This window comes from Corvus cornix, chromosome 20, assembly GCF_000738735.6.
Source record: "Corvus cornix cornix isolate S_Up_H32 chromosome 20, ASM73873v5, whole genome shotgun sequence".
NCBI lineage: Eukaryota > Metazoa > Chordata > Aves > Passeriformes > Corvidae > Corvus > Corvus cornix.
The window spans coordinates 6,562,546-6,571,193 of record NC_046349.1 but is presented as its reverse complement, the minus strand read 5'-3'; the positions used below and the strand labels follow the sequence as shown (position 1 = coordinate 6,571,193).

Here is an 8,648-nt window from a genome sequence, read left to right as displayed (position 1 = left end):
CCTCCCCCATTCTTTGCCTTCCTGGGGGCGATGTGGCAGTGAGGAAGGGGACTGATGCAGGCATACTGTGGCAATGATGGCAAGAGGACAACGGTAAGTGCAATTCCCAGAAAAATCCTGCAGACATCCAAGGCTGTGAACATCAAAATATGCATACTGCAACAATGAAAAAAGCCAGGAGAGCCTCAGTGCAGCAGCAGGGGTATCAGAGTCAGAGGCAATTATTTGCCACTGCAGAGATTGCAGATGAATGTGAGCCCTTTAAAGCCCCAGGCTGGCAGTAACCAGCATTCCTCCCATTTACACCCTGAGCTCCCCCTTCCCCACCTCACAAGGCACCAACCCCAAGCCACGTAATTAATACTACAGAGATGGTCAGCTGATATGAGAAACGAAGCACATCTTGAGGCAGCCCTACTGCTGTCAGCAGGCCCCATGTTGCTGCTCTGCCTTGCTACTCCTGTGTGTTTTGGAGACAGGCTTGCTTCCCCACAGTAAGCCCACTGCTGTTACATACCTTGTTTGCTGGGCAGAGCACCAGAGGAGTGCAGAGGGGTCTGCAGGGACACTTTCTCCTTGCCCTCAGGATGTTTACAGTATTGAAATTTTAGCAGGAAGCCAAGCATCTGTTCTTCAAATAAAGAGGTCTCCCAGGGGGATGTGTGGGGAGGCAGAATCATCACACATGTAAACACCTGGTCTTACAGGCGAGAACAGAGTTTGCGGAAGGAGCGCAGCACCTCTGAGACTCATTCAGCTTTGCTTCCGCTGCTTAATTAGTTCAAACACCATCAATATTCAGAGACAGCCCTCCCTTGCCAGGGTGGCTGTGTCGGGGTGGGGCTGGCGCGGACAGAGCAGCACAGACACACCCCTGAGCCCTCCCCAGCAAAAGAGCTCGTCTGCCTGTGCTGCTGCAGCACACACGTCCCCAGCACTGCACTGCTCCAGAGCCCTTCCAGGACATTCAGCCCTCACACGCTTCCTTTGAGGAAGGGGGCAGAACCAAACTGCGCCACACAACCTTTGTCTGTACTGAAAGCTACTTTCCCTGTCCCCTAAAGCAGCCCCTGGCTTGGGGCTTGTTAGAAAATGGTCTGCACAAGCAGTGAGCTGCACCACTCCTCTCAGCCAGCCACAGGAACCACACTGTGGCACCAAGAGACCTCTTAAAGGCAGGAGATAAGGCCTTGTGCCTGCACACACGGCTGGGTGTTCCCAGGGTTTCCCATCCTGAGCCCACTGCATCAATCCAAGCCTCAAACAGCTTCAGCAACACCAAGAGGCCTTCACTACCATCCAGTCCATACTTCCATCCTCCCCCTCCTCAGTAGACTCCAGTCTTACTTCTTCATGCCTACAGTTTGTACTTCAACACTACCACTACAAGATTGTGCATTCTCATTTATTTTGTGCCAGTGCTGCACCACTCCTGTCTCCCTCTTCCAAGTCCTCCATCTTTGCACCTTTTTCCATTTCCAGCATTTTCAATGCACAGTAGGATTTTTTCCTTATATGAAAGAGGGTGGGCAAAGGTTCTTTCTCCTTTCATTAAATATTAGTGCCCATTCAAGCAAGATGGACAGTGTTCTACATATGAGCTGTGCTACTGCTTTAATACTCTGCTGCACTGCCCTGCACCAGCATAGTCCCACCCCTCCCCTCCCAAGCTTTCCCACAACTCTGCCCTGCTCCAAGAGCTCCAAGACAGAGCTGGAGTTCTAGGGCATCACCTGTCTTAAAAAGGAAACAAGGCTGGAAGCAACAGACTACATGGCTCTACAGGTCACAAGCACAATCACATTTCATCTTCAAGCACCGTATCTGGTGTAAATTCTGGCCTGAGAATGAAGTTCCCTTTACCTTGGATTTACAGGGACCTGACATCTCAGTCTGGGAGTCACACAGCAGAAGGATGCCTGAGGTTCAGTTATAGAAGAGTGGAAAGTGAAATGAAAGAGCAGCTGTGATACTGTTGAACACAGATCACGTGCAGAAAGCACCACTGCCCCACATCAAGTACAGAGTATTTGGGGCTTGGAGCTCACAGCTATTGGCAGGGTAAACACGGTGAATCCTGCCAGAAGGATCACAAGTCCCAGCTATTGGAAAATCCAGCTAGGGACAGATCAAGTCATTCTCAGCTCCAGGCATTCTACTTGATGCACAAAATCCCTTGCTCTGCCAGCCTGGTGTGGACGTGCTGGTTCAGTAGCTTTACATGAGGAAGCTGCACCACCTGCTGTCTGGTCTGAAGCCACTTACCAGAACATGATCAAAGATGATCACTAATAACAAAAGTTTTCTTCAGAACCAGTTTTTTACAGGACGTGCTCTTGATTAAAGTCATCAAGAAAGACTTCATATCTGAAAACGATGAAGCAAGATCAACAGACGGACTGTTTAGTCAAAATGGTTCAAGTTCTCAAACAGAATATGAGAAGTTCACTTTAATAGCCAGCTCCTGTCAGGATAAAGATTGTACTGTTATCCCTTTGGGAAACTCTGTCAAGTTTTTTCCACTCCAAAAACTACAAAAGCTAGCACTGAACCAAACTTTGAAAGATGTGGAAATTCTGCCATGCAAAAAACCAGCCCCCCTGCCCAACACCACTTGAGGCTTAGCAGCAACGAAAATGACATCTTGAACCCTGCTATTCCCCCTTCCTGGACTGCAGCACTACCTGGTCCAATCAAATGGGGCGAAGAGATAAGATTCTTACAAAAAGCCACAATACTAAAAGTCTTCTTAGGATATAGTGCATGAAGACAGACCAGTCAGTAAGTTCTCTTGGCTGGCATAAATATGAGAGGCTGCAGGAACATCTCCCTAATTCTAGAGATCAGTGATAGCTGGGCTAGTGTTTTGTGTGCCAGGCCTTATGGGCATGCAGTAGCAAGGTCAGTGCAGGACTCAAAGGAAAGGAGTTGAGAAGACAAATGACCTCTGCTTGATGAAGCATAGGTACAGAATGTACAGACGAAAGCAAATCAGAAAAACACTTTATTTAAAAAGCAAAAAATCCCCCCCTCAAAACCCCACATACTTTCTGATAAGCTTATTGCTCGTTAGATCTCCTGTGACGCTGCTCATTCTCCTCTTGGCCTATAGCACCGGAAGTACTCTTGCATCCCTGTCTTCCCTCCGACCAACATCATCTGGAAATGTTCATCATGTTCAATTGGTCCCAAATATCAACATTTAATTCTGTCCTTACTATGCACACAGAACATGGAGGTCACCAGGCACAAAGGCTCTTTCTCACTGGGACAACTCTATGGATTTATACAGTCATGTGATCCCACCAGGATGGAAGTTCCTAATTTGCAGAAACATTAAAAAAAAAAAAGAGAAGGTGTATCTACCTTCTCCTTTGCAGTCAAAACCTAAACAGCAGTAAAATCATCCCTGAACCACTCAGCCTGCAGTCCAGACATGTCCATGCTCATTCTACAGCTCATGGTCTACACTCTCAGTAAACAGCCTTCAGGATCCCCTAATAGACTTTTTACAGCTTTTCCCTGTCTCATCACGCCATTCTACATCCACTGAACCAGGGCTTGTCTTCCAAGTTCCTGTGAAAGGGATATTGCCTGTTTCTTGTGCAGCATCTACAGATCCACACTGTAGCAAAACAGCAGAATTCTCTCACCAGGCCCTGGCTCTGCTCTGCGTGGTCAAAGAATCTTTTGGACCTTCCTCCTGGATAGCTGTCAGGCAGGTTTGGTAAGAACAGAGCAGGTGGCTTTATGCTTCATGTTCAGTCAGTGCTGTTGTGGGGTTTCAACAACCTCTTCCTCAGCATGTTCAGGGTGGCGCAGCAGCAGCTCCAGGTCAGGGTCAGAGCTGGCCTCTTTGTGTGGCTCCAGTGCTTTGTCACCTGCATGCAGACAGCCTGTTTAGTGACAATCTTGCTGGCGTTCCCACCAAACCTGGCGCTGTCAAAGAGCTGGAACCAGACACAGCTCCTAGTGAAGCAATGAGAAAGCCTACAAAGAAAGAGAAAGTGATTTAAAACAATCACCTTTGGAATTCATGGCTTTGAGAACAACGTGAAGGGAGATTCCCGACAGGCAGACAGCAAAGCCCAGCCAGTTCAAGAGACTGAGGTGGTCTCCCAGTAAATGTGTGGCAAGGAATAAAATGCAGATTTCCTGTGGAAACAAAAAACCATGACAAGTGGCAGGGCAAGACCTGAGCAGATAGGCATGAGACATTTTACAGCTGAAGCCTAGATCAAGATGTCAGGCTGCTAAATTTCTATCAGCATATTCTTTCATGCGCACAGAGTTCTAAAAACAGTTTCTAGAAACAAACAACCTGTCAAACTGGGATGTGGGATTTTAAGTCATCTGACTGCATAGCTCAGTTACAGAGGAATCTTGCAACTTCTGGATCAGAGCAATTTCACATACCACAGTTCAGCTCAAAAGTATGTGTGCTGGACCCCTCTGAGGAGGGGAGGATGTGCCAAACTAGGTTACAGAGATAGCTCACACCAGTGGTTTGGTCACATGCAGGTCTGATGCAAGAGCTTGCCCTTCTTAGCCCTCCTTTCTTCCACACCATCTGCTACTCATGAGGGCCATGTGTTTTAGTCTATCCCACATTCCAACAAACTTTGATCATTAATGGTATTTTTTATAGTACAGCCACTAGTCTCTGGCCCTTTGCTGTCAGGGACCAAGAGACTTCACTGCAGAGACTGCAAGGCAAAGCATCAAGCTCCTGTGCAAGGAGAACAAAAATAACAAGCAATGATTCCTAAGGATCTAAGGAAGCTCCCACCACATAAAGCCCAATAGGGATGACTCAGTACTTGCCTTCTAGTATTAGCACAGGAACCATGCCTTACCTTAAAAATGCCAGCAATGGAAAGGGTGAGGCTAGATGTTCTGGAAACCAAGAGGAACTCAGAAAAGCCTAGACCAAAGGCAAGAATTCCACCCAAGAACAGCTTCCCTACCAGAGAGAACAGCATTCCTGCTTCATGGAAACGGAAGAGCTTCTCTGATATGGACAAAGGCAGGCCTAGGAACAAGACAATGAGTAGCAGAATACCATTCCCACCTCCCAGGATTCCTCTCAATAAGATTGAGGGGGTAGGCTGCTCACATTCCAGTATCATGAGGATGTGGAGCCAGTTCTTCACAGCCCTTACTTCCACAAGTGTGGCAGGCAACTACTTCTATGCACTCTTTAAAGTCCTGCCAGCATAAGATAAACCCAGGTCTCTAACTACTTTGCAGATTTCATAGCTGTTCACCTATCTGAGTGAATTATCTCAAACAACAAACTGCTACACAATCTCCCAACCACTCCATAAAGCTACCCCTGCTTTCTCTAATTAACTCACGCACCCTCAAACACCGCAAAGAGTGGGAAGAGCCCCAGGAACATGAGCGGCTGCAGGTGAAACATGATATCAATGGGATTCTGGAGCCCTGAAAGAGGAGAATCAGTAACAGACCAGGTAGCAACAAGCCAGGGAATAACACAGCTCCCAGAGCCTTTATTAGCACCATTCCTGGACATACACCTTATTTGTGATGCCCACACCTGTGCTGCTGCAGACACCAAGCCACCTTCATTACCCATCAACAGATATCCCATGCCCAAGGTTTCAAACACCTTCCCTTACACGAGATGTTTTGTTTCTGCAGCAAGGGCTATCACCTCTCCTTATTCCCCTCCCTGTTACCAGCACCACCACCCCCTCCTAACACCCTGCATACCCAGTTCAGCCTTCTGCATCAGTATCTGCGTGAGAGTCCAGCGAATGCCCCCCAGGAAAGAGGCACAGAGCACCAGCACAAACCCCTGTGCGTTGAACTGTGTGGACTTGTAGGTGAACATGAAGAGTCCCCCAGCGATGAGCAGAACCACCAGCAGCAACGTCACTCTCTGCAGGAGAGCAAACACGACAGACACAGGCACCTCCTTCCTTTCAGATTCACCCACATAATTGCATCATTCCTCTACTTACACGTTTCTTGTGCATGCACTGCCTATTTTCCTGGGTCTGACCTCCCTCCCTAAAGCATTGTGTGGAACCCTTACCATTTCCTCCAGCTTGAAGAGCAGTGAAAAAAGCAGGATGAAGAGAATGGCAGAGGATTTGGTCATCGTGTAGCTGTAAGGACCAAAATACACTGTCAGACTCCTTCAGTGTAGCTCTTCCCATCAAAGTATTATTAGGAATCAGATCACCCATTTCTACATTGCTATGAGCAAACTATCACAGACCCTGCATGCTGACCCCACCCATCAAACACCTATTCAAGAAACAGACCCTGGCAAAGCACTCTCCAAACCCCACCAGAGGCTCCCAGGGAACGTGGTGTTTGTACTCACAGGGAGACAGTGATGTACAGGAAGCTCCAGTTACTCAGCCCAATATCCAAGGAAGTTGACAGAGCTAAAGAATCAATGAAGAAGTCCTGAAGTTAACTGTCTTCCATGACATTAAACAAGGCCACCACAAAACCCTGCTTCATGGCCACGAACATAGAGAGCAGAGCAGAACCAGGGGAAAAAAAAAAGCTTTCCTCAAGTTAACTCTTTAGAATCAACATAACTCATATTCTTAGCTCTTTATGTTTCTGTCCTGTTCCCTGTGAGTCAAGTTTGGCTCAGCATTGCTCTCACTCAACATGCATTACAAAAAAGCCAGAAATAACTCTTGCCCTCCTGGTGACTGAAAGTGATTGCAGTTTTGCATAAAATCTTTCTTGAATGTATCAGAGCATGGTAAGTCCGAGGGCCACTGCAAGAAACCTGAAGAAGCAACAATTATCTGCACACAGCCCTAATCCTGATGCAGCTTTCGGTACAGTCTGTTCTCCCTTCTAGGTAAGTTTCCTACCACAGGAAACAGTGTTACTGATCCAAGGGCAGGCTATGCTGAAAGGTGAAATTACCGCAGATGTGGAGGAAGCATTTTTCAAGAAACCATGGGGCATGTTGTATGAGGTATTGCAAACCTTGCCAGAGATCATAGACCAGATGCTGTTCTGTGGGAGCCAATACAACACACAGCCAAAGAACTGCAAAAGTAGTTACAGTTCCATGCTCCAAGTAGGAGCTTCACTTCTTGGCCTCAGGTACAGTTCTGTGTGCCATGAATGAGGAATTCTCTACCAGGCTCCAACCTGAGAAAGATGCTGAGTTAACATAAACGTAAGCATGGCTTGATACCAGTGTTAGAGAGAAAATGCTACTTGCAGAGACAACTTATCACGGTACTGAAGAAGGTTCTCATTGTTTGTTCTCATGTGCCAGTGGCTCCTTCAGAAAGACACATTCTGTGTGGCCTCCCCCTATTCTCACACATCTTTGTAATGAGCAATGAAGGTAATAGGTCTCAGGCTGAATCTCTAAGTTGCATCTACACCTGCCCTGCACCTGGTAGGGAAACACAGGGGCAGGAGCGAGAGCTGCATCCCAGGGCTCACCCCGTCCCAGGGAATTGGCTCTGAGCACCTCAGGCAGACAAATGGCTCTGGAAGCGGCCAGAGTGCCATGGGCACCGCCCGAGCAACCTCACAGAATCATAGAACATGCTGTGTTGGAATGAACCCATCAGGATCATTGAGTCCAACTCCTGGCCCTGCACAGGACACCCCAAGAATCCCACACTGTGCCTGAGAGCATTGTCCAAATACTTCTTGAACTCAGTCAGCCTTAGTGCTGTGACCACTGCCCTGGGGAGCCTGTTCCAGTGCTCAACTACCTTCTGGGTGAAAACCTTTTCCTAACATCCAACCTAAACCTCTCCTCTGATTCAGCTTCGTATGTTTACTTGGGTCCTTTCACTGGTCACGAGAGTGAAGAGATCAGTGCCTGCCCCTGTGCTTCCCCTCGTAAGGATGCTGAAGACCACAAAGAGGTCTCCCGTCAGTCTCCACTTCTCCATACTGAACACACCAAGCGACCTTAGCCGCTCCTCATAAGGCTTCCCCTCCACTCTCATCACCATCCTCGTGGCTCTCCTCTGGATGCTCTCCAACAGCTTAATGTCTTTCTTATATCGTTGTGCCCCAAGTTTATGGCCCGCTCCCGCTTCGCCGCCCCGGCCCCGTCCCCTCCCGGTCCCGGCCGTACCTGCGGGGGCGGCCCGGCGGAGGCAGTCGGCCCAGGACAGCGCTGCCCGCGGCCGCCCGGAGCGGCAGCGCGCCAGGGCGCGGGCGAGCGCCGCGAGAGCGAAGATGAGCAGCAGGTGCAGCAGCGTAACCAGCAGCGGGAACGGGAAGCTCTGCGGGACCGACAGCCGCTGTCACCGCCGCCGCCCTCCCGCCGCCGCCACCCCGCACCGCCCCGCCACCCCGCACCTTCATGAGCCACTTGTTGTAGAAGGTGATGCCGATGGAGAAGCCGTAGTAGAGCAGCACCAGCGGCGCCGCCAGCGCCGCCCGCCCCAGGGCCGCGCCGCCCGCCCCCGCCGCCATGCGCCCGGCACCGCGCCGGGGAGGGAGGAGCAGGAGGGACCGAGGATGGGGCACGGGGAGATGCCGGTGAGGGGGCCGCGGCGGCGGGGCACGACACAGCAGGGCAGGGCGGGGGGGGCCGCGATGCTGAGCGGGCCGTGGCGGCGGGGGAAGCGGGGCCGCCGGTGACGTCGCCCGGCGGGGCGGGGGAACGAGCGACG

The 8,648-nt window shown here is 49.9% G+C and overlaps 1 protein-coding gene across 5 annotated transcripts; it reads right to left on the bottom strand.

The window, feature by feature from the left end:
* Window positions 1-2,986: 2,986 nt before the first annotated feature.
* Window positions 2,987-8,619, bottom strand: SLC35C2 (solute carrier family 35 member C2). Of its 5 annotated transcripts, none has more exons than XM_039563307.1 (9): window positions 8,332-8,619; window positions 8,105-8,255; window positions 6,356-6,419; window positions 6,062-6,134; window positions 5,737-5,905; window positions 5,362-5,445; window positions 4,857-5,032; window positions 4,026-4,155; window positions 2,987-3,881 (listed from the first exon to the last, which is right to left on the bottom strand). In XM_039563307.1, the coding sequence occupies exons 1-9, from the start codon at window positions 8,446-8,448 to the stop codon at window positions 3,766-3,768; spliced, it is 1,080 nt and encodes a 359-aa protein (XP_039419241.1). In that variant the 5' UTR covers window positions 8,449-8,619; the 3' UTR covers window positions 2,987-3,765. The 5 variants fall into 5 exon arrangements, with proteins under 5 accessions (XP_039419241.1, XP_039419243.1, XP_039419242.1 ...); XM_039563309.1 differs by having other exon boundaries at window positions 4,968-5,032; XM_039563308.1 differs by lacking the exon at window positions 5,362-5,445.
* Between the last annotated feature and the right edge of the window lie 29 nt (window positions 8,620-8,648).

Bases quoted from the DNA above. Each gene is read 5' to 3' on its own strand.
- SLC35C2 (XM_039563307.1), bottom strand. From the start codon at position 8,448: ATGGCGGCGGGGGCGGGCGGCGCGGCCCTGGGGCGGGCGGCGCTGGCG. The intron at 8,256-8,331 runs GTGCGGGGTGGC...TCGGTCCCGCAG, and splicing joins ACAACAAGTGGCTCATGAAG to AGCTTCCCGTTCCCGCTGCT. The intron at 5,906-6,061 runs GTAAGGGTTCCA...GCTCTCCTGCAG, and splicing joins TCTTCAAGCTGGAGGAAATG to AGAGTGACGTTGCTGCTGGT.